Source organism: Sebastes fasciatus, chromosome 23 (assembly GCF_043250625.1).
Source record: "Sebastes fasciatus isolate fSebFas1 chromosome 23, fSebFas1.pri, whole genome shotgun sequence".
Classification (NCBI taxonomy): domain Eukaryota; kingdom Metazoa; phylum Chordata; class Actinopteri; order Perciformes; family Sebastidae; genus Sebastes; species Sebastes fasciatus.
The window spans coordinates 11,671,652-11,698,203 of NC_133817.1; the positions used below are offsets into that span (position 1 = coordinate 11,671,652).

Sequence of the window (26,552 nt, forward strand, 5' to 3'; positions counted from 1 at the left end):
CCCAAAAATACTCTACTTAGGAGTTAATATTGTTTGTTTTTACTTTTATGACATTACAGAGAGAAATAGGTTTCACTATCCCTGCTATCCGATCACTAGGGAAGTCTTAATAAACCAAAAATTGAGTTTGCTCTTTGGCCTAAAATTTATTCCATATATTTTATGCCACACATTTGAAAGAGTAATTTGGTTTCAAGTTACACAGCATTGCTCACAATCACCAACAGCAGTGTTCACATGATCTTTCAGCAGCACTTGTATCACCCCAGTGACTCAAGATTTCATGTCATTGACAATTCTATAGTGTTTGCTCGATATTTGGCATGTGATATCAGTTACAGTCAAGACCCTTTTTCCATATATTTGTCATTAAAATGATGAAGCATAATAATAACAAAAAAATAGGCTTGTGTTGCTAGAGGTCAGGACTATATTTGAATATAAAGACTGCTTCTAATTTGCAACAAAAGCTGTAACAGTACAGCATAATTGGGATCAGTAAATAAACTCTGGATTCTTGGATATTGCTGTTATCATTACAATTTTGATTTGTCCATTATTTGATTCTTACAATGATAACTGCCAGGGCGGTGCAGAGGAGGTGGGTGTGAGAGTTATTTCATAATATCCTTGGCTGATCATTATGATGTTCAATCGAAGCGAAACAAAGAAAACAGTCAATGAACTGAAATACGATCATCACTTTTAAATGCAGCAGCTCCATTCGGTGCGTTAAAAATAGTTCATAGAAAGAATTCTGGTCACAGAAGTGGTGTAATATCTCTTCCCTGTTGACATCATTGCTTAATCCTCTTCTTACCAAATCTCTACATCAGCTGCGAATTAGCGTATCTGAATCAGAGAGATGGCCCCTCTCTTTAAACAACAACATCAACCCCCTCCTCCTCCTCCATGTCACCTTCAGCCCATAATCTCTCTCTGGTGTGTCCGCCACCAAAATGTCAGGTGGCTGATTATGTGGTGGTGTACATGGCGGGGCCTGTAGCAAGTGTAGAGGAGAGGTGGAGGAGGGACAACTACTCCCTTCTTGAATTCCTTTTGGAGTGTCCACATCAGGTGGTGGACTGACGTGGCCGACCTCAGTGGTGGAGGCAGGTGTTGAAACACCATCTGCTGGAATTCTACATCGAATAGATGAAGTTTCAGGCTGGTCCAAACATCTGCTGGAGGATGCAGCACCATCGGAAAATCCCTCAGCTCTCCTTTTTCTGATTGAGGTCTGCCGTCTCTTCGGTGTGTCTGAGTGCTGTGCACTTGAAACTGTCCTTTTGACTTTGCATGATCCCCGTGGTTGATTTCCGGCGTCAGACACAGCAGTGGACTCTGTCGATTTCTTAGTGTGTGTGCTCTTTGGTTGATGAGATCGGTCTCTTGACCTTGTCTGAAACGGTAACGAGGGGAATTTGCAGACACTCTTTTTCCTGGACAGCTGACTGCAACTGTCAAGGATGCTCGTGGCAGAGAGGCATTTTCTCCTCCTCCCTCGTCTCACTGGAGGTGCAGCTGCAACTGAGCGGTCAAATTGTGGTCTTACCTAGAAAGATAGATAGATAGATAGATAGATAGATAGATAGATAGATAGATAGATAGATAGATAGATAGATAGATAGATAGATAGATAGATAGATTGTAACTTTATTGATCCCGAGGGAAATTCAAGTTTCCAGCATCACAGTTCCATAGTGCAAAATATGTTAGTAAAAAAACAGTAAAAAAGTTAGTAGTGCAAAGTACAAAAAAATATACTAGATATAAAAATACAAGGAGATGAAGAAAACTGTTAAAAGTGAATATAGTGCAGGGTAACAGCTGTGATACAGGACTATTAAAAAAGTGAATATAGTGCAGAAGAGACTGTTAAAAATGAATGTAGTGCATGCTTTTGCTACATGTTTACAACCTAAAGGAGAACAGTTGAAGATAATTCTGTGACATGAATGCACAGGAAGGTCAGGGTTTTATCTTGCAACTTACCCAAGAAGTGAGAGCTGAGCTGTTCTGTGCTTGTGTCTCAGTGAAGTACTCTCTGGGGTTGAGTGCAGCTCTGACTTCAGGCCCATGTTGGAGTCTGGCTCCACACACAGGCCGCTCCAGGAACAGCAAGGGAGGCATCTCTGTCTTTGTGGCTTTACGGGGCATTCAGAGAAATCATTCCTGTAACACTGGTGGAATGAAAACAAAACTTCAAATATCACATCTTATTGCCAGATCCAGATTTCAGATGTCAACAGCCACCTGTTTACATACTTCTGTGTACCTTTGAATGTTTTCATTCGCAGCTACTAGCGAGGACATTGTACTTACCTAAATGTGATACTACCTGCAAGACATAGCCATTATTGCAAACAATGAATACACGTATAAAGCGTTAGTTATTCCACTGTTGTTTGATATGAACTTCTTTTCTTTTCCGTCTTCTTCTTACTTATTTTTTCCCGGTTTGCACCACCGTCGTCTCTGATTGGTGGATTGGTGCCATCGTGATCTTCTCCATCATCTTCTTTGGTGTTAATTGGAGGTTTGCAAACCATCTTAGAGGTGCATTACCGCCACCATCTGGACTACTGGAGTGTGGAACAGGAGATTGTGCAGAAATAAAATAAATAAAATAAATTAAATAAATTAAATAAATTAAATAAATTAAATAAATTAAATAAATTAAATAAAAATAAAAATAATAATGAGGAAAACTCTAGATTTGTTTAACTAATCAGTTTCTCTTAAAAACTGAATTTGTAACCTTTTTGCATACTGGTACTTCTCTTAATGGTGCTAAGAGAATATACTGCATGTATATAGCTTGTCTATCTCTTGTACTACTATTACTTCTGTAATTCTCTCTCTTTATTTGTTTTTACTTATATATATATATATATATATATATATGAATATATATGTTCTTTCTTCCTTTTTTATTATTTTTTTACTTTCTCCTTCTTTTTTTTAACTTATTTATTTTTAAATTTATTTACTTTTTATTTTGTTATCATATATGCTAAGTTTATTCATGCAATTATCAGTACAGTGCAAAATCTGAGAAAATGTTAAGAAGTATAAAATGAGTGTTGGAAAACTGTCAGATGCAATAACGGCGTGGTCTTTGTCCTGCAGCTATTGGTGCACTTTCATACCACGTGGTTGAAAGTAGGGGAAGTGACACCCACAGCGCCAAAATTCAAAAACATTTCTGACTCGACCAGCCAGCCAAGCATGTAAATAACACTAAATTAAAGAATATCAGAGATATCACGGATCCTTTGCTTTAACAACGGATATGAATACAATGTTTCAACTACTAGTGGGAGTTCGGCCGATCGGAATTGCCTGAAAACATCACAATAATATGAAGGTTTGGCTTTTATTTGTTATAATGGTGCAGGTGGCTAGCTGTTAGCTGTTAGCTACGTGATGACTTGCCACCTAAGCTAACTTAGCATAGCTTCCAAACAGAAAGCTATTAGCTGTCATAAACGGAGAGAAAGTTGTAGCTCATGTTAGTTAATCTGCTTCAGGTTTAACGCGACAAAACATATGTTTCCTCCCTAATCTTCATTTCGTGTCTGTCATTCGTGTGTGTCCCAAAATGGGTGTCACATTGAACTCCGTTTAAAAAATGTGACATTGAAATATTTCCCTACTTTTTTTCATATTAATATCAGTATAAAAATAAATTGAAATGTTTTTTATGAATAATTACAATCAAGTCTTTAATTCGGCATACCTCACAAAAACAATGCATTTTGTTTTTAATCAAATATAAGCTAATTTATATGTGTGAATTTGTTGTTCTGTTTGTAGTTCTTTGTAGTTGGAACAATCTCCGATGATTAATCCATTATAGCCGAATTTTCCTGAAAGTTGTAGCTCATGTTAGTTAATCTCTATTTTCTTCAAAACATATATTTCCTCTCCGAATCTGCATTGTTTGTCACATTTGTGTGTGTCCCAAAATGGATGTCATATGAACATCAGTATTAAAATCAATTGAAATGTTTTTTATGGATAATTACAATCAAGTCTTTAATTCGGCATACCTCACAAAAACATTTGTTTTAATAAAATATAACTCCATTCGCTAGTTAGCTAATTTATATAGGCGATAACGTAGAAAGCAGTGTGAATCTGTTCTACAGTTTTGTAGTTGTTTTGAGGTGGAACAATGTCTTGTGGTTAATCCATTATAGCCGAATTTTCCTGAAAGTTGTAGCTCTATTTTCTTCAAAACGTACCCTGGTGCATGTCATTTGTATATGTGTGTCTGAAAAATGGATGTCACATTGAACTCCGTTTAAAAAATGTGACATTGAAATTTGTTATACATTTTTTCATATGAACATCAGTATTAAAACAATTGAAATGTTTTTTTTATCAATAATTACAATCAAGTCTTTAATTCGGCATACCTCACAAACACAAAAACATTGGTTTTTAATAAAATATAAGCTAACTTATAAGGGCGATAACGTAGAAAGCAGTGTAAATATGTTGCACAGTTTTGTCACATTGAACTCGGTTTAAAAAATGTGACATTGAAATTTCTCCTTACTTTTTTTCATATGAACATAAATATTAAAATCAATTGAAATTTTTTTTATCAAAAATTACAATCAAGTCTTTAATTCGGCATACCTCACAAAAACAATGCGTTTGTTTTTAATAAAATATAAGCTAACTTATAAGGGCGATAACGTAGAAAGCAGTGTAAATATGTTGCACAGTTTTGTCACATTGAACTCGGTTTAAAAAATGTGACATTGAAATTTCTCCTTACTTTTTTTCATATGAACATAAATATTAAAATCAATTGAAATTTTTTTTATCAAAAATTACAATCAAGTCTTTAATTCGGCATACCTCACAAAAACAATGCGTTTGTTTTTAATAAAATATAAGCTAACTTATAAGGGCGATAACGTAGAAAGCAGTGTAAATATGTTGCACAGTTTTGTCACATTGAACTCGGTTTAAAAAATGTGACATTGAAATTTCTCCTTACTTTTTTTCATATGAACATAAATATTAAAATCAATTGAAATTTTTTTTATCAAAAATTACAATCAAGTCTTTAATTCGGCATACCTCACAAAAACAATGCGTTTGTTTTTAATAAAATATAAGCTAACTTATAAGGGCGATAACGTAGAAAGCAGTGTAAATATGTTGCACAGTTTTGTCACATTGAACTCGGTTTAAAAAATGTGACATTGAAATTTCTCCTTACTTTTTTTCATATGAACATAAATATTAAAATCAATTGAAATTTTTTTTATCAAAAATTACAATCAAGTCTTTAATTCAGCATACCTCACAAAAACAATGCGTTTGTTTTTAATAAAATATAAGCTAACTTATAAGGGCGATAACGTAGAAAGCAGTGTAAATATGTTGCACAGTTTTGTCACATTGAACTCGGTTTAAAAAATGTGACATTGAAATTTCTCCTTACTTTTTTTCATATGAACATAAATATTAAAATCAATTGAAATTTTTTTTATCAAAAATTACAATCAAGTCTTTAATTCGGCATACCTCACAAAAACAATGCGTTTGTTTTTAATAAAATATAAGCTAACTTATATGGGCGATGACGTAGGAAGCAGTGTAAATGTGTTGTACAGCTTGTAGTTCTTTGTAGTTGGATCAATGTCTGGTGGTTAATCCATTATAGCCGAATTCACCCTGAGAGCCTTAACTAACGTTATTTAATTACTTTTAAATAAGTTGGGTATTATTCCATATGCACGTTGGATGTTTGCCAGTTAATCAGCAGTTAAAGTTACACAATACGTCAACTGCAGACCTGTAACGCCTGTTGTTCTAGAAGGATATTGGTCGCCAGGAAACCTAATCAATTGATCCGGCATTAGGCAGATACAACTGAGCAATTGCACCGCTAAAAACGGACAAAGGAGCTGAATTTCATCTTGGAGGTCTATTTATTAACATATAACCAGTCTATAATCAGTGTACTCTACACTGTGTTCTGACTGGTGTTTGATATTAATTGATTTCTTCGTGTCAATCTAAAATCGATCAGCATACTGAAGAGGAACGGTTGAGAATCCAGCCTGGTTAAGTTAACTGTTGACTAGCTAGCGAGTAACTTCAATCTACAGGTATTTCTAGTATAAGTTGTATATTTTCACAATGTTTTGGATGCTTCAAAACAATGTTATTTAAATCCAAATGTTTGTATTTAATTGATGGGAATTCCGTCTCTTTTTATTGAGTCAGATCATTTGGCTCAGCTCACCAAGAAGAGCCGGCTCTTTCGGCTCCCAAACGACTCTTCATTTTACCACTTCTGCCTTTTTATAGTTCAGCCAAATTTAGCTTCAACTGTTTTGACCTATGATTAGTATGTGTTCGCATATATCACTTAAATTATTCAATATAATTATGCTAATCCTTATAATTTCCAGAATACCATAATTTTACATGCTGCTTTGTTTCCGACTGTCACTCATCTTGTCTGCTATTCGCACACCGTCCTCTCTCTTTCTCTCCTCCTTTACCTCCTGCTCTGTACCTGTAGACCGTCAGCGCGCCGCGTACCTCCACCCCTCGCTGCTTGATGGTATGATCATTGTCTGTCATCACCTGATTGGTCGCACAGACGTCTTTAACACAACATATTTAACATACACATTCAGTCACAGCCAGTGCATGGAGTGCCCGTGGTGCGGAGAAGATCATACTATCATTCTGCCTTGAATGAAAGAAAGAAAGAAAAACGGCTCTCGGACGGGAGCCGGCTCTTATCGTTCACTTAAAAGAGCTCTTTGAACCGGCTCGTTCGCGACCGACACATCACTATTGTATTTTCTTTGTGTTATTTTTTGTACAGAATACCTGTGAATGCCAAGGAGCATTTACAGTGATTTGATGACCATGAGACGGAGCCCAAGGAGACCCCTGATCCTCAGAAGAAGAAAGTTGCCTTTCCAGCAAAATGATCCACCAGCAGCAGCTAAACCACAAAGCCAAGCTGATGCATCTGGCTCCGAAGAACCTCCAAAATCAGCCAGTCAGTGCTTCCCCGATGGCATCCGCATTATGGATCACCCCTCCATGTCTGACACACAGGTGGTGGTCATCCCCAAAACTGCAGACCTTCACAGTGTCATTGGGGCGCTCACTGCCAAAGGCAAAGAGTGTGGTGTCCTGGGGCCAAACAAGTTCATCCTTCTGAGCGAGAACAGCAGCCGTGACAGTGGATCTGTTTGTCAGCCTGCTGCTGGAGGAGATGACATCTCTGCTGTTGGACAAGCAGAAACTGTGGGCAGCTCTCCGGATGCTAAACCTCTCACTGGAATTAAAGCATGTATGGAAATAAGATGTTTTCAAATATGACATTTCAAGTATAATTGTTGGTTAGATATCTTTTAATCCTTTTTGTTTTAAGCAATAGTTGATTTTGCTTTTTCTTTATTAGTGAATAAGGAACTGGAGTGTGGTCCTTTGGATGACAGCCTCACCAATATTCAGTGGCTGGGCAGAATGGACACATGTGTCCTGGAAGCAGATTCTGCCAAGCAGACGGCCAACAAGGAGAACCAAAACCCCAATTCACAGACTATTCAGGTCAGCTGCTCCTCCTTGTCTGCCACAGTGTGATCGTTACTGTCCTTGATGTGAAAACATTTGTGGAGGGGATGCTTATCTCAGGCATGTCCCAGCATGTCCCCTGAACACCATCCTTTAACTAGTCTGTCTCATTTCTTTGTGGTTTACAAATATCTCTGTTGTGTTAGGATTGCAGACAACTTGAACTAGATTTGAATTATTTTTTACGACAGTTTTTACATTCACAAACCTGACTGAAGTCCAATTTAAGATGTTTTCATGCATAAAGAATTAATAGAAATCTCCGTATTGTCCATGTTTAATCTGATCACGTTAATCTAAAATAATCTGTGTGCAGTTTAATACATGTATTCAAGCCTCTTTCTTCATTTCTTTACTGGCACAGATCGATGTCGACGCTGTTCAGCAGCCCATGTCAGAGAGGCCGCCGTACTCCTACATGGCCATGATCCAGTTTGCCATCAACAGTCGCAAGAGCAGGAGGATGACACTGAAAGAGATCTACATGTGGATCGAGGACCACTTCCCTTACTTCAGAGAGGTGGCCAAACCAGGATGGAAGGTACTTTAGAACTGAACAATAAGTATAATTCGTGGGCGCATATAAAGCAGATTAAAGTCTTTGAGTGTCTCTTGCTGAAACACAAATTAAAGGTAAACTAAATTCCAAATTAAGAGCATACCTAGGATTGAGGGATTGCTTCAACATGGCGATGCCTGAGCCAGCGGATAGCAGCTAACAATGCAAACAACAGCAACTCAGCAACAGCGACTCACATGGACACGCGGCCGGCCCGGATACCTAGCAAATAGTTGTTTGCTGCTATATTAATGCTCTGAATGTTGAATTTAGCACCTTTTAAAGTTTTTTTTTCTCATTTATAATTGCAGAATTCCATCCGCCACAACCTCTCACTACACGACATGTTCATCCGTGAGACGTCACCCGATGGTAAAATTTCTTTCTGGACTATCCGACCTGAGGCCAACCGATGCCTCACTCTTGACCAGGTGTACAAGGTGAGAACAACTGACCTTTTCACATTCCTCCGTCTCTAAAAATGAAGAAAGCCCTGAAACAGAATTGATTTAATTTGTATTATTGTTCATCATTTTTGTATATTTGATATCATCCATGGTGTCGGGGGATTATTTAGAATTTTTTGTTTTCCATGTTCATGGTTTATCTTCCTTCTTATTCCACGTCTTTCTCTGCAGCCTGGTTGCGACCCAATGACCGCTCCTGTTCCGGTGCCAATGCTTTTATTTCCCCACCAAGTAAGACGGCTTTATCCTTTCACTTCTCTAGGAACAGTCTTCATCTGTGCAGTCAGGCAGGAGAAAGCCGAAAAGGAGACAGGAAATCAAATATCCACTACTTTCACTTGCCTTTTTTTGTCGCCAGACTCTTTGACCCAAAGAGTGCAGCTGCAGCTGGAGGTCTGAAAGGTCTAGGGAAATGTTTTTGTTGCAGGAGGAGATGATATGAGCAGCAGGGAGGCTGAAAAGAGTAGGGGCAGTTATAAGAGGTCTAACTTTGACTTTCGTCTGTTCTAGCCTCTAAAACAAGGGAGAGAACACAGGTTGTCACTAAAGTGCAGTGAGGAATGAGAGAGCACAGTAAGGCCTCTGAGGCAACATGCTTTAACTGTATAAAGTGACGTCATGTCCTTCATTTTTCCCAGCAACAAAAGAGGATGCTTCCCGATGCAAGAAAACTACCACCTAGCTCAGAGAGAAGGATGAAACCTCTCCTCCCTCGAACCGATTCCTACTTCGTTCCCATCCAGCTTCCCGTCGCCTCCTCCATCTACCTGCCGTCCTCGTCGACCCCGTTCCCCTCCTCTTGCTCGCAGCAGAAACGGAACGCTTTGCGAGGAACCAAGAGAGTGCGCATAGCTCCTAAGGTAAAGGGCTCTGTCACGCATTGCAGATTTATGGCAGAATCCTAACAAATAACAACAACAGAAAATACCTTTTTATGTGATCAAATTTTTATTTTTCAATACTGGAAGTTAGATTGAGTATACCAACAAAGCATCAGCATCTACATACATCTGTAATACTGGACAAGACATGGATACTGCAGGAGAAATATTGGTTAGGTCTGGCTAAATGATGTGTTGGGATGTGTGTATGAAGGACACAGTTATTTGTAGAATTGTAAAGTGCATGCTTGTATGTCCGACAGGTGACGCAGAGCGACGTCCCAGCCGTGGTGGTGTATCCTCAGAAGGACAAAGACCTCAAGGTGGAGGTGAAGGAGGAGCCGGTGTGCGTCCCGATGCAATGCGGGACTCCTAAAGCCACTCCGAAGAGACAAGCCAGCAGCTCTCGACGCAAACAGCGCCTGGTTCACTCTCTGAACGAGGAGCCCGTCCTCCTCTGCCCCGACAACACTTTCTTTGACTCTGGCGTAGCCTCCGACGCCTCGACGTTCCAGGACATGCGAGACACCGAGCTGGAGGAGCAGCAGCAGCCGGAGCAGCACAGCCCCGACCGTGACTTCTCTTTCAAGACCCCCATAAAGAGTAGCAGCCACCTGACCTCCTCCACGCCCAGCAAGCCTCCCTCTCATGTCCTGCCCGAGACCTGGAAAGTGACCCCCGTGGGCAAAGGGAGCGAAAGCGTCCTGGACTTCAGCCCCATTCGCACACCAGGCGGTCCCGCAGTCACGCCGCGACACGACTACACCACCTTCAGCTTCAACAGCACCCCCTTTAAGGACTGGCCTCTGTTCAGCTCCCCCAGAGAGCTGCTCACGTCGGCTCCCTCCAGAGCGACCGGGCCGACGGACTCTCCCATGGACTGCCTCAGGAGCAGCTGCTCCAGAGAGCTGCTCCAGGGAGGAGGAGGAGGAAGCAGCGCCGCACCGGCCGCTAACCGCTCCATCACAGAGGGCCTCGTCCTGGATACGATGAACGACAGCCTGAGCAAGATACTAGTGGACATTAGCTTCTCTGGTCTGGACGATGAGGACCTGGGTATGGCCAACATCAGCTGGTCCGAGTTCATCCCTCAATTTAAGTAGCCTGGGGGCCAAAACACATTTTATTTACATGTGTCATCTGTTTTCCAAAACACTATAGGAGAAGATGGGAATAAAAAAAAAAAAAAATTGTAACGACAGGGACACTTTCAGGTCAAATTAGCAAGCTGCTCGCTTGTTGTCCCTCTTCATTGGTTCCATCACTTATTAACTTCTTTTTGTAACTCTTATTTCTCTCTGTAAAACTATCCACTGCTCTGCTCCTGTTTCTTTTGATCGCTTATCTTTACCTGTCTGTACTCTTGAAGGAATCCCTAGAGAAGAGAAATATGTCCTTATGTAATGTACATATACACGTCTGTATGTCGATTTGCACATTTTAATATATAATTTAGCTTATGTAAATGAAACGGCAATATATTGCCAGCGAGATGCTTCTGTTGCCGTTTGGTTCGGCCTTCCTGGAATCGACTTTTAGATTGCGAGATTGTTAGCAATAAACACGGCAAAGTAATACAACAATAGCACTAACAGCAATAGGATTGTCTCCGTACAATACTCGTAGAACCGTCTTCAGCGCTTCCTTTATAAATCACCAGTAGGAACAATCTGCATGCAGCGACTCCTCGTGTCGTCTTTGGGAGCAAAACATCCATCTAGCACAGATCGTATTAGTTTTCAGTAAAGATGCAAATGTATTTTTCTGTGAGCACAAACGGAAGGCAGAACGGGAGATATTCCCGTTTTTGAAAATGCCACAAAATAATGTCCGGCTTTAATAATTCCTTCAGGTTTTGTGTGTTTTCTATGGGAGAGGTTTTTGCAACCCAGCGAGTTGATGTGTTTACGGTTTGGCGTCGAACGGCAAGCAAGAGAGTGAAATGTTGTGGGTTTTTCTAGCAAACAGTTTTCAAAGCATGTGCCTTGTTCTGTTTTTCTGAAGTCTGTGTTTCTACAACTGTACAATAAATGTGCTGAAGGGCTTTTTTTAGTCATTCATGTAGTTTTCGACCATAGCTCACATTTAAAAAATGTAAATAAAGAAGGTTTCCACAACCTCACACAAACTACAGTACAGCAATGTTGAAACCACTCTAGGGTATATCTGAAAAATATTTTTTATTTATATTTGAATAAAAGTTGAAACCTGATATAGATGTCTCTGTGATTCAAGAATTTATTGCTGTTACAGAACTTTGTAAAAAAAAAAAATAAGATTATCTTAAGCAGAGCTTTAGAAGTTCGTGATGAATATAAAAAAGCGGCATCTCTTATTTCAGTGTTTAAAACTGACAAACGGCAAAAGTGTCCAACATAAGCAACTTACCTCAATCTAATGCATTATAATAAGTAAAATAAACAGAAGTCCGATACGCCACCTGTTCCCAGTGTCATTTTTGTCATAGCTTTCTTACAACAGCATTTTAAAATTATTTTCGTATCCAAAATTGCCACTTGAAACACACGTAAAACTAAACAAAAGAAGATTCTAGGACTAGTTCAGGTGGCATCCAGGAAATGATCTTTGGTGTCTTCAGTACGTCTGGATTTCCTGTTGAGCCACTTCTAGAAGGATCTGCAGCTGCTTGCTGAAGTAGTCTGGGAATACAGAAGATAATCGGAGTTATGAAAGAGTTGAGACAGCTTTTCAGCCTTGCCAAAGTTAGGATGAAAATGTCTAGAGTGAGGTTTAGTGAGCTGACTGGGAGCTGAGGATGAAGTTCAGGAACAACAGGGTCTTTGTCCTGGACCAGTTATTGTCTGAGTGTGTCCATGCGCTAAAAGCCACTGATCTCTATTTCACACATGACATTTCTGTCTATATTAAATCACAAACTATTACTGCTGAGAGCTTTCTCTCATAAAACTTTTAAGAAATTACAAAAATGTGTGTATGACTTACTAAAGATGCGTCTCCATCTATGGGGCAAGCGGGAGCGGTAGACAGTCACATAGTAAACCGGGACCCCGGTGAGCGTGAGAGCACAGCTAATCCCCGTGTTCCAGGGGTCGGAGAACAGAGACAGACCCACGATGAAGAAGCAAACCACCGTGAAGGTGACCGCGATGGCTATGGGCACCTTTAAGAACAAATAAAACAGTTGCGTGGTCAGTTTTAGTGGACAGTGTAATATAGAGAACGCTGCACAGTTTGACACACTAACCTTGAAAGGTCTCGGGTGGTGGGGAAAACGATAGCGATGGATGAGCATCCCCAAGGTTGCCAAGGCGATGAAGAACCAGCGAGCAAAGGAGGCGAAGTTGATGAGCTGGTAGATCTCTCCGGTGATCAACATCACCAACACCAACGGGTACTGGAGACAGACAAATACAGCTGGAATGACCACCTAAATAATATTTGTACAAATCATAATTTTATATCGTACATGTGAGTACCACTAGGAGAACTAAGAACGGGTTCCCATTTAGAACCAGGTCCTAAATGTAAGATTTCTTGCCGATAAACAAGTAGAATTGTTAGAAGTGATTGTTGAATGCAAATGGAATCAAGAAAATGTGTTCATTGTATAACCGAAAATTACCACTGATAGGGATCTCCATATCCATATTTTATTTAAAAAAAAAAAAAAAGTCCTAAAACGCTATTCTGTATTGTATTTAAATTTGACAATTTTACAACAATTTTTTATTTTTATAATTTTCTGAAAAAAAAAATGAAGTCAGAGAATACATACACAAAAATATTGCAAATATAAAAAGCATCTTCCAAATTTTTTAAAAATACCATGTTACAAATTTTAACTAAATATAAAATAAAGGACATTGCATTGCATTTTACTGGAAAAGAAGACTATTTCAATTAATTTAATTTTTTATATATTTTTGGATTCAAAACCAAATATATATTCAGCATTCATTCTTGACCTTGGAAACAGTAGATTGACAAAAAAAATCTTAACACGCAAACTCCATCTGCTAGTAAAGACTGTAAGATGTAGTTGAAAGCTCAGAAAGTATTAAGTGTATCTTGAATTAACGGTGCTATTGATAACATCGAGCCGCTAGATGTCGCATTCTCCCTTCCCTGTTTCCATTGCATTCACTTCACAACAAGTCGTTGCCGGGCACTTACCGTCAATCTCAGCCATTTATCCGTCTTTTCCACACTAACTGACCCCAGAGATACCAACGTGATACCAACGTTGTTTTGCTATTGGCTCACAAGCCTTGTTAGAAGTAGGAACCAAAGGTCACATATCTTCCACAGAGATAAACAAAACCGTAATTTTTTAAATGATTAATTCATCATAATATGAAGTCATATTTATATTCGGCCCTTTTCTAAAAGCTCTGTGGATGTTGTCCGCATAAAAATGTTACCAATAAGACCTTTAAGATATTTGTCTGTTTATGTGGTGATATAATCAAACATTGCCAACTAGCTTTTGCTGGTTCTAAGTGTTTGGAAGTGACTTTACCAGTAACAGCACAGCAGGCATAGGTGTACGTCTGCGGATGTGAATCATGGAAAAGATGGGAGGCCAGTGGCCCTCTCTGGCTCCCACAAACAGCATCCTGTAACACAACCGGTATGACTTCCAATCAGGCTGTTAGCAGTCATTCTTGGCTGATTTAATAACACTAATACTAATTACCTGGGTGAACCAAACATGCCACCGTTAAGCGCTCCGAGGCAGGATAAGGCCACAAGAAAGGGAATCGTGTTAGCCAATCCCTGGAGAGCACGATTCGCAAACGTCTGCAGAGACACAGGATTAGACCAAGATTTAAACATACAGTATATAATATCTTCTGATCTTCCTTTGGTACTTTACAGTCCAGCACTGACCACAGCCACAGCCTCAGACAGCAGCAGCTCAGCAGGAGTCATCATGGTGTAGTAGGCCACATTAATAAGCACGTAACAGACTGTCACCGTCACCATGGAGCAGATTATTGCCAGTGGGATGTTTCTGTTGAGACAGGATGCACACAGAGAGATGTGTGATTGTATTTTCAAGGCAACAAGGCTTTTAGAAATAGACTGAGTGGAGAGCAGATGTCAGATGTAAAATACCTATTTGGGTTTATGACCTCTTCTGTGATAAAGTTCAGATAAAACCTGAAGGAAAAAGGAAAAGCCCGTCCACACAAGCATTTTTTTTTATAACATTACTGGATAATATAGTGTACATTGTTTTGAATTCAAGCCAGCGTTCATACTGCAATAAATACTTGCTTACCATCCACCGTAGGCATATAGGCCGTTATAGAAGGCCAGGGGCAATTTATCCAATTTTAATGAATCAAACTCAAAACCGTTCTGGAAATTCTCTGTTTTTCCTGGAAAGAAGACGACGCAGAGAGGGAGAGTAATTACGATCATTTGACAGCTGGAAAGACATCTGTATTCTTGGGGAGAAACGATGACATCCTCCCACCTTTGGCCAGTGCGATGACACCGGGGATGATGATGAGGACCACAGCGAACATCTTAATGAAGGTCAAGGTGACCTGAGTGCGAGAGGCCATGGTCACACTCCAGCAGTTGACTGCCACGACAAACGCTGCAGAGACAGAAAAGACAAACAACTGGTAAAAGAAAGGTTTCTGAATCTAAATTTCACACTACATAGGCATGGATGGATTACCGAACGGGCCTACCGGGCAACTACAAAAAGACTCAAAACAACTACAAATAAACTCAAAATGACCACAAAGAGACTCAAAATGACCACAAAGAAACACAAAACCACAGAGATGCAGTGCAACAACTACAAAGAGACACAAAACAACAACACAAATAAGCTAAGCAACTCTAAAGTCTGTGTGTCTTGTTCCTATGTAGGAGAAGTGATGATATCTGTGCCCAGGGTGCCCGTTGTCTCATAATCCGCCCATGCATATAAGGTTGTATAATAGCACTGTGGATAGGAGGAGGTATACGTATAAAACCACTCACTGAATCCCAGGATGCCGATTACTTTGATCAGCACTGTGGGAGCAGAGCAGGGTTCAAAGAAGGGCTCCACCACATAGCGGCCAAACGCCAGGGACGAATAGGAAGCCACAGATGGCCTGGACATAGAAAATATGCTTGTTATGTGCTGTGATTGGACTTCAAGTCAGGACAAACGGGACAATACTAAATCGAAACAAACCTGATGAATAAGAACTCCACCCAGAGGCGTAAGAAGGCAGGCAGTGGCCCCAGTGTCTCCAGTAGATACGTGTAGTGGCCCCCTGATTTTGTAAAACTGGTGCCCAGCTCAGCATAGCACAGGGCCCCTAATGGAACAGAGAGCAGACACATTTGCAATGCAGTTTGTGTTAATGACATTTTTGGCCATGCTAGCTGCAATGATGCTCTTTAGATGGTATTGTCAGGCTGTTGCAACACAAACATAGTGAAAATGGTAAAGATTTTAGAGTAACACACAGAAATGAACAGCAGAGATCCCATCAGGCATCTTACCAAACAAAGACAGGACCCCACACAGGACCCAGACCAGCAGAGAGAGCCCCACACTGCCGCTGTTCACCAGGACTCCCTTGGGTGCGATGAAGATCCCGCTGCCAACCACCGAGCCGATGATGAAGCACACCGCCGGCAGCAGGCCGATCTCTCTCCGCAGGTGCACCACGTCCTCTTCCGTCTTCTCCTTCTCCTTCTCCTTGTCACCCTCTTTCTTCATTTCTGTCCCGTCCATTCCTCTGTTTTGGACACCTCAAACTGATCACACTTAAGTTTCTGCTTAGTTTAGCTACACTAACATTGTATCAGTCATGCAAACTTACCTCTTTTTTTGTCTCTGAATCCTGTCCGCTTCTCACTCAGATGCAAAACAGTAATCAACCCTTCTGGACACACATTTGCAGCAGTTAATGAATGTGCACGACGCTCGCGGTAGGAAGAGACAACACTGGCGTCAACATGGGCCCCCTCTCCCCCTAACTTATCCTGCATGTTTTTCTCCCTTTCTCCCCCTCTTACCTCACCACCACCACCACCACCACCCAGTCTGAGCTGGGAACAAAGCCAGCACTCTTGAGCAAGAAATTACAGCCGTTTAAAAGGCTCAACACGTTCCTGCATTTGTGCAGTTTGCGTGCATGTGTTTGTACAGCTTGACGGGTCGGGGTCAGGGTGATTTAGAGGCAGCTGCACAGACTCCAGGGGGTCTGCCTGCCAAAAACAACACACATTTTCATCTTGTCCCATCCAAAGCTGCGTTTTACAATATGTGTGATGGAGTTTTCCATCTATTCCTTGAGTCCTCTCTCAACCTTACCCGACCCGGGTCGGGTAAGGTTGCGTTCCTGTTTGAGGGTGAGATGTCTTATCTGTGCAGCTGCATCTAAAGTTAAAGGGAGGTGAGCCAGTTGCTGGGGCAACCACGGTCACAGAGAAGCAGTCAAAACATGGTATGCCACTAAAAGACTGAGCACCGGGTGAAAGGTCACTGGTGGAGACCTGACAATTTTCCTTGATCAAGCATCAATAAACACCTTTTGTGTAAGATATCAGTGGCTCCTGGGCCTTTTCCTTCACTGCCGAATGAGTTAACCTGAGAAGTTCCACAACAATATGTAAGTAGTTTGATGTCGAATTCCTTTATTTCAGTAATTCTCTCAGCTTTCATGCACACGTGGCTTCGGCTGAACCTAAAATATTTCTGCGATATTTCTGCAAGATCAAACAGCTCAGCGGAGGCCAACTCTATTAGCTTGTTTTTCCTCATTTCCACTCCACTAGCCACACTGTGTGGATGTCAGTTTCACTTCATCGGCGCCAACTCTGCTTGTTAAAATTCCTCCACACCCACTGGCACACACCAAGAGTTGCTTTTGGTTAACATTTATGAAGTGTGGCCAATTTTTATCCTGCAGTCAGATGCGAGGAGACATCATCGCGATGCATTCAAAGCAAAAAGGCAGATATAGAAGATATTGCTGGATTTTATTGCTGGTATTGTATGGCACGCATTGTGTCCAGGATTCAGCGTAACAGGATCATGTGATGTCTTTGTTTCGTTGAGAGGTCAAGAAGCTGAGAGATGCCAAAATAAGGGGGATGTTTGTGGGTGTTGTTAAAGCCAATAAACATCTGAGTTCAGAGCTTTAATTTTAAACCTTTCACAGTGTGTTTTCAGTTCATAGAAGTTAATTATAACCTTTTTGGTCGCCTAAAAATGTCTTATTTAGCGTTTGGTTGTACTTAGCTCCACCCTCTCATGTCACTTAGATGGCGACAGCCAAAACGGCAGTCCACAAACCAATTGGTGACGTCACGGTGACTACGTCCACTTCTTATATACAGTCTATGAATGGAACACGTCCCTGTACATCACCTTCATCGACTTTGAGAAAGCGTTTGACAGCTTAGACGGGACATATGGTGCCTAATGGACCACTATGGGATTCCCACCAAGATCATAAATTGAATCAATTCAAATGACGGAATGCAAAGTCATGGATCATGATGGAAACAACTCAAAGGAAAATGAATGAGATTCAGTGGACAGTGTTTGAGCAGCTAGATGACCTTGACTCTCCTCTAGCTCTCCTTTAGCACCCACATACAAATGCAGGAGAAGACGGACAGACTCTCACAAGCTGCGACTAAACTTGGTCTTATACCCCGATACGGCAAAGACACAGGTGATGAAGATCCACTCCAAATATGCTCAGGAAGATCTGGAGTTCAAAACACATCTCAGTCAACACCAGAAGATGAATCCAACATGAAGCAGGTGATGCTGTATGGAACAGGCTGCAAACAGTCATTAACACCCGCCTCAGGAGAACATTAAACATCTGGCGGAGATGCAAAGTAAGCGATGCAGACCAAAAGAACAAGCCACGTCCCATTGACTTACAAATTTAGAAGGAGAAAGTGGAGCTGGATTGGACACACCCTCAGAAAAAACCTGCCACAAACATCAACCGACAAGCCCGGAAAAGATGTCGCCCCAGGAACAGCTGGAGAAGAAGTGTCCAGTCAGAAATGTCCAGACCGCCAAGTCAAGTGAAGGCATTGCTGGGTAGGTATTAGTTACCTCCGCCAATCGTACTCCGGCAGCTTGGCGGAGGTCTGCGCTCTCCGAGTCCCATTCTAATTCTGCATGTGATATACAGTATGTTCATAAAAGTAACAGAAGGAAAAGAAAGAAAATAGTGGCAGTAACATTAGTTGATACTGTTACTTTTCCCTGTTTTATATCATAGTAAAGTGAGTATATGTTTTCTGTACTGTTGATTTAAAGATGTCACCTTTAACTCTGGGAAGTGATGGGCATTTTCCACTGTTCTCTGGCATTTTACAATAAATTAAAACAATATTTTCAACACTAAGTAGTAGACAAATGAGTCATAATAGAGTCTTACTGAAACAGACTCTATAAATTTCAACATTATAAGCTTCAGTCAACTACATTGCATTGTGCGGATGTTGTGTACCCTGATGTTTCTCTCCTTTTGGCCAGCAGAGAGAGCCAAACTATACTTGCTTTCCATTTACTCAAAGCTGGGTGCACTTTGTTTTCCTTCCAGAAGGTGGCGACGTCGTCTCACACTAGATATCAATTATCAGTCACTGAGATTCAGTGTTCTCTCTCCCAGGTAAGGCTCTGGGACATCTTGAGCATCACACTGTACAATCCCATGGGCAGGTCTGAATTTAGCCCCCTCTCTGTCTCTCTCAGCGGGTAACCGTGCCACACCGGCCCCCAGGAGACACAAGCCCAACTCCCCTGCTGTTTTCCACCTGACCTCCCAAGACCCCTGCCCAGTCGAGTGGAGGCCAAACCAGCCTGAACTGCTCACTGTGGACTGTTTCTCCCATAGGCTCATCTCACATAAGACACAAAGGAAATATGCTATGACATTTCCCGTGAGCCACTCACAGGGATTTTTATAAATCACTGGTGGTCAAAGTCCAGTTTGAGGATTGGAAAAGTACTCCCAAAGGAGAGAATGTATAGGAATGATGATCATAGAATTCATTTCACCATGCTTTTCATACAATTAAGTATATACAACAGCTGGAATCTGAACATGTGGCTCCCTGGTTGAATTGGGATGCTTTGGGGATCTGGATTTGAAAACATGCCAGAACCTAATCAATCAATCAATCAATACTTTTATTGCCATATCAAGCCACAGTTGATTGGAATTTGTCTCGACGGAGTGCTCATTAAAAACAGACAAAAGCACACACACGTATTAAAAAAACATAGAGTACATAGAAGACAACCAGCCCTTGTTGGGAATCTATAATAATATAAAACACCATCATTATTCATCTCTCTCTGTATGGATTATCCCTCTCAAGGTGAACGAGGAGAGAAAGTCATCCTCTATACGGTCCTCATGGAGACGTCGCCCTTGGCAACCAGCTGAGGTCTTTGCATGCATGGAACAAGTCTTGAATCCCCCAATTATAAGCCCTATTATCACATATAATGTGTGTGTGTGCAGCTGTCCTGGGAATTAATTAACCCTCACACACACACCGACGCACACACATCATACTACCAGGGGTGGAAGTATTTAGTTTAGTCCTGTTAGGTTATTGTAACAAAGTTGTTTTGTACTTTGAGTATTTTAAAAAAAATCTGTAATTTTTCTTTTACTCAGGTACTTTTTATGAAGTGCTGTACTTTGATTCCTTGCATGCTAAGCCTTATAGGGTAAATTAATCTATATTGGGACAGTTTTTGTAATTAGGAGGTAGGAGGTTAAACCCACAGACTACAGTCTGGGTTTATATTGTTAAACCATGGACTCCAGTCTATGATTAAACCACGGATTAAACAAAGCCCACCCTGTATCTGTGTATACTGTATTGTACAGTAGTGACGTTTCCCAGTAAACTTGGACCTACTGTTGTAATGTGAATCTAAACAGCTCAGAGCGATACACAATAGGCTTCAGCTAGACAGAACTGACATTCTTGTATAGTAGGCTACAGTAAGTAGTCAGTATCAACAAACAAGTAGAACGAAAGAGAGATGTGTGTATGGGAAACATGTCTAGGGTTGAGTGCTGTGGTGAAAACACAGACGGCTCACACAATGACAAAACAGCTTTTCATTTTGGTGGGCAATTGTGACAATTGCACTTACAGTTTAGAGAATGAGTTTCAAAAAATGAGCCAAAGCGATTGAGGAAAAACTGCAAATGTTGAACTGGGAACTAAATGATATGACTGAACTGTGATGAAACACACCAATGCTGGTGTTAATATTGACATTACTTACCAAGTTTATAAAAATAAGTATTTTTAATGGGTTGAAAATGGCTCAACACGCCATCTACTGTTTCAAATCAACCCTGAAATATGAATCCTTGTGGAGAGGTGTGACACTTAACGCTCCCAGCGAGCATCCAATCACGATCAATGTTTGACATTGAACCATTATGCCTTCGATCTGCAGGCTGCATAGAGGTGTGTTCTTTGAGGTGAAGTTATACTTAAGGTTACTCCTCAGGCTGCATACAGGTGTTATTTGAGGTGACGTTACATTTAAGGTTACCCTTCAATGACAGAAGGGTGAATGCTGTGAAAGGGGCTCTTCCTTGCTACGCCACTACATGCACACTTAACATACCAAACAACATTTTGTTGTTCGCCATTGTCAAAGAAAAGTATTAGAATGTACGGTAATGTGATCAAATTATAAAGCCTACTATTACACACAATTTGGGGGATTTGCATCATTTAGTTTAGCACGCTAGCTATCTGAAGTCTGTTCACTATAAATATATATATATAGTGTTTTGACATAGATATGAGGTCCCTCTTTTTATCAGGTTAAATGAATACACTTCATTTGAAATAGCCCTTTTCTTCAAACTAAATCCTATCCTAAATATACAGAATAATACCCCAATCAGACAAATCAATATCCTTACCTTCAATGATATCTGGGACACGATTTATCCATCACTCCCAGTGCTGACGTCTGGAATCAAATCTGTAAGAACATCTTCTCTATGAGCAACAGCATGCAGTTTAAACAATACAAGATAATCCACAGGATACGCCTCACTGGTCACAGGAGGTTCCAGATGGGATTGGTGCAATCTGACATTTGTTCACACTGTACACAAAACACACCTGACAGCTATACCTCCATGCCACCTGGCACTGCAACACCTGGAGAACACTTTGGGACAGAAATCACTACCATGCTGTCTACTCACCTGGGCTGCATCCATCCCGCTGTACCCCCTCATTCTCATTACGCATTGGAAAAACCTTCTTTTGGATTATATTTAATTGGAAAAACTCTCTGCCTCCGCTATTAATATTATTATTATTATTAGTAATAGTAGTTTGTTTTTAACAATATATATACATATATGTATATATATATACATATATATAATCAAATATAATATATAATATATAATACAAATAATAAATAAATAAATATTTACTTTTATATGGTCCCTATTATTATGATTATTATGATTATTATTATAATTATTATTATTATGATTATTATTATTATTTATTGATTTATTTATAGATGTTGAAATTACTTATCAACATTATTACAGTTAAAATTTATATTAAAAATAATTCATTTATTTCTCTCTCCTCCTCTTCTTTCTCCTCCTTCTACCTGCACAAGCCTCTGGTCACAGTTATTCACATATGAATATATGACACACTTTCATACATGCACTCAAACACTTACAATACTAATACCCACTAACAAAAACAATCCAAAACCAAGGTAAATAGGAAATAAATAAATAAACAAAAAAAAGATAGGCCTAAAAAGACACACAACAAATAAAAAAATAAAAAAATAAAAAAATAAAAAAATAAAAAAATAAAAAAATAAAATAAAATAAAATAAATAGATAAGCTTCAGGGCAGAAGTACAATGGTATCTTCTTATGCTGTCCCAATTATTTACCTGATGTCCCAAAATACCTGAATTCACCTTGTACCTCTGCTTAGTTAAAAAAAAAGGTCGCATCAACCTTAATTGATTCAATGCACCACCCGGCCCGCTCGCACGCTACGTTCAGTGACCCAAATCAAACACACCCAAACACAGGTTTCAGGCTGGGTCTGGCTAACAAGCTAAATGCTACCACAGGTGTGTTCACCAGCAGAGAGGAGCCTCATTCAGCCCGACATGCATGGAAACCTTGAGGACCACACTGGCACAGAGAGGAGAGTGGATATATTATGACTATACTATGCATTGAGAATGAAACATGGACGGAAATGGACGAGTAGAGAAGGTGAACCTGCAACTTCCTGGTGCTCAATGAGACTCACAGAAAGCCAGTCAGACAGGTGAGTACAATAACAAGCAAGCAATGTAGCATCTCTGTGTGCACAAGTCTCTGCTTTAAGGTGATTGTGTGCACAATTAATGCATTCACTTTATAAAAATAAAAAATAATAAAAAATATATATATATATTTAATTTTTTTTTTTTTTTAAATAAATAAATAATAAAATAAAATCATATATATATATATATATATATATATATATATATATATATATATGTTTTTCTGAATTAACAAGATAGGCTACTGCCTGAAGCTCTCATTTACTCAGTGGTGGAATAAGTACAATTTTGAGGTAACTGCAGTGGTGTTAAGTAACTGAGTACATTTACTCAAGTACTGTATTTCAATGTTATGCTAGTTTATACTTCTACTCTACTGCATCACAAAGAGAAATACTGCACTTTTTTACTCCACTACATATATATCTGACAGCTTTAATTAGTTACGTACAGATTTAGATTTTACCATGAAAACAGTTTATATAATATAATACTGTGCTACAGGTTAAACTATCCAACAGTACAGTACATAAAGTAGTTAAACTTCGCTCAACCTCCACCAGCGATCACATTAAATTGCCGCTTATGTGTTAAAGCGTCAGTCAATTCCAATAATTATAATATCATATTAATAATCTAAACTCTCTGAAAGGGACAATTCTGCCCAACAACTTTAATACTTTAAGTATATTTTGATGCTAATACTTTTGTACTTTTACTTAAGTAAGATTTTGAATGCAAGACTTTTACTTGTAGCAGAGTATTTCTACACTGTAATATTAGTAAGTAAGTAAAAGATCAGAGTACTTCTTCCACCTCTGCATTCAGTTGAAAGCTAGATTTTTTTCCATGGAAACTTTTCTCAGAATTAGAGATCATAATAGTTTATCAAAATAATTGGTGATTAATTTAATAGTTGACAACTAATCGATTAATCGTTGCAGCTCTACTTTAAAGTAACAATACTTTTAATTGAGTTATACTATTCCCTGCATACTACTTATTGTATGTGCATATACAAACAGCTCTCAGTGATATAGAAACAGGACTCACCTTTCAGGCTTGTGTCAGTGGACGTTGTGCTTTGTGGCGGTTTTACCGAAATTGCCAAAAAAAAAGTTACCATTAATCAAAGCAGGGCTTTATATCATAAAACTATCTTTCATAAATCAAAATCCAATGATAGAAACACTTCCATATGTCAGTGTGAGATTTGAATTGGCACTCAGGATGTTGCACAGTCATGGATGTTGCTTTTTAACATTCAGGTCATACCTGACAGCCCATCTGTTATTGCTACTGACTCACACACTTCACCTTACAGAGCGTTTCACATATGAATTGTGTAAGGTGAAGGGGAAAGAGAAGCATTACATTAGATGACATACATTACACATGATGGATGGGGTTGGGCGATACTACATAGATAAAACCAGTCGACAGGTGATGGCAGAGTGCTGGAGCATGCTGTTTAATTAAGTAGCTTACACTACGCATTCTGAAATCACAGTTCTACCCAATAGAAAAAGACACACAGAGACAGAAATGTAAAAGAAGCCATATTGTTGCATTTTGGGGGTATGCTGCTTCGCTGCAAATATGACGCCATGGGTTCTTTAGCCTGTAGACGAACAAGAAAAGCTGCGATTCAAAGCCTTCTTTGGGATTTTTTGAGGTCCTCCCAGTATGAATAAGTGTAAATAAACACAGCCGGCTCTGTAGTGTGGTGATATGGACCCCCTCTGTCCAGAAGCCAAGACGCAAAGAGAGAGAAGGAACAATACATCATCCTCGTCTGACTCAGTGAGTCCCAGAAGGAAATCTCTCTTTTCTCTAATCTCTTTTTTTGTTTCTGTTTTCGTGCTCTTGTTTTCTCGCCACTTACAGACACAGCTGCATCCTGGGTATTTAGAGTCCTGGACAGACATTCGTACCTGTCTGCAGGCTTAAAAGAAATTGGTCGACTTATTCTTCAATTAGTAAGTAGGGTTGTGCAATTAAATTAATTGAATTTCAAATTTGGGTGTGATGTGTCATCACCATTCATATCTATACAATCAATTTGTACATGATTAAATTGTTTATTAGAGCACAAAGTTCTTCATAGATGTAGCCTCTTAATTAAGCTCTCAAAGTGCACCAGATTGATGCATTTGACTTTAAATTGTTGCGTAGAAAATGTTCTTTCTAAATGCATGTTTCCAAAGTCAATGAGTGTTAAATAATTGCGACCTGAATATTGACTAAAATAATCGTGATTATGATTTTTACCATAATCGAGCAGCCATGTTAGTGAGAATGCTTTTGTATTATGTCTTCAGTGGACACTTCAGGCTCTATTTTAGGTCTATAAGGGACAATAAGTATGATTTTTTCCTGTCCAGTAGTGCAAAATGAAACTGATGCATCTCCGTGGAATTGAGCTATTGACTGACACCGATGTGAAAAATTCAAAATACTGTTTCCTGACATTCCCTTAAATTGAATCAAGTTAGGAGGGAAACGACACCCTCGCTTTGCTTTGTGTTTTATTTCAACAAATCTGACTTTTTGGTGACATCAGGTGAAGAAGATACAGTTCTCCTCAAAGCCCGGTGTTATCAATCTAAATCTTTCTGTCATGTTGCTACTGGTGATATCATCCAGCGAGAGGTGACTCAGATAGTAGAGCGTGCGTCATCAGGCGGCTGGATTTCCCCCGCACGTGTCTCACAATGCAGTGAAATCTCTGACAGAGCATCATAGTTCAATTAGCGTACATATACGTGGCTAATATTTGATTGATATATTACTATAATAAACATGGCACCTTTTGTCTTAATGATGTTGCAGAACTGCGTCGGTAAATCATTAAACATTCGCCATGAAAAATGTGATTCAAGTCAGTATTTCATCAAAAATAATGAATACGATTAATAATTCATCACCTTCACTGTGCAACGGCTGGCATTGACTATACACTCATTAGTCGTGAATGTGCTTTGCTGTCATGAATGGCACCCTGAGTTATGGCTGTAATTGTCACATCTAAATGTTTGCACTATTTTGAATTATATCAGTCTGTATCAATATCATCAGTCATTATAAGAACCTCAGCACTGACACTGACATGTACACAAGGTCTATGTTCTTTACATATTCCTGCCTATTTAGCATATATAAGCACAATATACACAATTAATATGGGGTATTATAATACACTATAATGTGGTTGTAAGCAGACATAAACATTGTATACATTTTCACCCGATTCAACTGTTAACGGGACGTTAAATAGGCTTTATCGGTTGCTATAAGCACCATAGATGTGGGTCAGTATGGGCCTACTACGCCTACTATGTTGAAAGCAAAACACGTTCCAACGTTACGTTTTGAATACAAACAAAAATGCTTCTTTAGATTGAGGCAACAAAACTACAACTTTGATAAAACCTACTATTGGATGTAGTAGGCCCCTACTGACCCACATCTATGGTGCTTATAGCGACCGATCGTGCCTATTTAATGGCCTGATAACAGTCAAATCGGCTGAAATTTTAATATTAGTGTATTTGCAACTATAACTCCCCTTATGAAACATCATGTATGAACAGTTCAAACATCTTGTCAATGGTTTATGTATAAAATTAATATTTTTTCCATAGCTTTTAACCATATCACATGGTCTTCAT

General features: G+C 39.5%; 4 protein-coding genes across 8 annotated transcripts in view; 2 read left to right on the forward strand and 2 right to left on the reverse strand.

Moving 5' to 3' along the window:
• Positions 1-26,552, forward strand: part of LOC141762032 (protein mono-ADP-ribosyltransferase TIPARP-like) — an 81,216-nt gene that overhangs the window by 29,213 nt on the left and 25,451 nt on the right. The gene's annotated exons all lie outside the window — the stretch shown is intronic.
• On the reverse strand, positions 127-2,526 carry rhno1 (RAD9-HUS1-RAD1 interacting nuclear orphan 1). The gene is made up of 3 exons (XM_074625822.1): positions 2,326-2,526; positions 1,996-2,183; positions 127-1,555 (listed from the first exon to the last, which is right to left on the reverse strand). The coding sequence occupies exons 2-3, from the start codon at positions 2,158-2,160 to the stop codon at positions 833-835; spliced, it is 888 nt and encodes a 295-aa protein (XP_074481923.1). The 5' UTR covers positions 2,161-2,183; positions 2,326-2,526; the 3' UTR covers positions 127-832.
• On the forward strand, positions 3,189-10,763 carry foxm1 (forkhead box M1). Of its 4 annotated transcripts, none has more exons than XM_074625333.1 (8): positions 3,189-3,370; positions 6,869-7,345; positions 7,457-7,605; positions 7,994-8,170; positions 8,500-8,628; positions 8,827-8,886; positions 9,294-9,515; positions 9,800-10,763. In XM_074625333.1, exons 2-8 carry the CDS (start codon positions 6,880-6,882, stop codon positions 10,637-10,639), a joined length of 2,043 nt encoding a protein of 680 aa, XP_074481434.1. In that variant the 5' UTR covers positions 3,189-3,370; positions 6,869-6,879; the 3' UTR covers positions 10,640-10,763. The 4 variants fall into 4 exon arrangements, with proteins under 4 accessions (XP_074481434.1, XP_074481435.1, XP_074481433.1 ...); XM_074625334.1 differs by lacking the exon at positions 3,189-3,370 and adding an exon at positions 5,806-5,951; XM_074625332.1 differs by lacking the exon at positions 3,189-3,370 and adding an exon at positions 6,019-6,137.
• On the reverse strand, positions 11,800-16,422 carry LOC141761737 (cystine/glutamate transporter). Of its 2 annotated transcripts, XM_074625337.1 has the most exons (13): positions 16,358-16,422; positions 16,035-16,273; positions 15,721-15,847; positions 15,522-15,637; positions 15,001-15,126; positions 14,803-14,902; positions 14,637-14,681; positions 14,409-14,532; positions 14,215-14,318; positions 14,038-14,134; positions 12,763-12,912; positions 12,501-12,678; positions 11,800-12,196 (listed from the first exon to the last, which is right to left on the reverse strand). In XM_074625337.1, the coding sequence occupies exons 2-13, from the start codon at positions 16,267-16,269 to the stop codon at positions 12,132-12,134; spliced, it is 1,467 nt and encodes a 488-aa protein (XP_074481438.1). In that variant the 5' UTR covers positions 16,270-16,273; positions 16,358-16,422; the 3' UTR covers positions 11,800-12,131. The 2 variants fall into 2 exon arrangements, with proteins under 2 accessions (XP_074481438.1, XP_074481437.1); XM_074625336.1 differs by having other exon boundaries at positions 16,035-16,410.

Coding starts and splice junctions, on each gene's coding strand:
- rhno1 (XM_074625822.1), bottom strand. CDS start 2,160: ATGCCCCGTAAAGCCACAAAGACAGAGATGCCTCCCTTGCTGTTCCTG. Junction 1,556..1,995: donor GCTCAGCTCTCACTTCTTGG/GTAAGTTGCAAG, acceptor CTATCTTTCTAG/GTAAGACCACAATTTGACCG.
- LOC141761737 (XM_074625337.1), bottom strand. CDS start 16,269: ATGGACGGGACAGAAATGAAGAAAGAGGGTGACAAGGAGAAGGAGAAG. Junction 14,903..15,000: donor TGTCATCGCACTGGCCAAAG/GTGGGAGGATGT, acceptor TCTTCTTTCCAG/GAAAAACAGAGAATTTCCAG. Junction 14,533..14,636: donor GAGGTCATAAACCCAAATAG/GTATTTTACATC, acceptor CTGTCTCAACAG/AAACATCCCACTGGCAATAA.
- foxm1 (XM_074625333.1), top strand. CDS start 6,880: ATGCCAAGGAGCATTTACAGTGATTTGATGACCATGAGACGGAGCCCA. Junction 7,346..7,456: donor TCTCACTGGAATTAAAGCAT/GTATGGAAATAA, acceptor TTTCTTTATTAG/TGAATAAGGAACTGGAGTGT. Junction 8,629..8,826: donor CTCTTGACCAGGTGTACAAG/GTGAGAACAACT, acceptor CTTTCTCTGCAG/CCTGGTTGCGACCCAATGAC.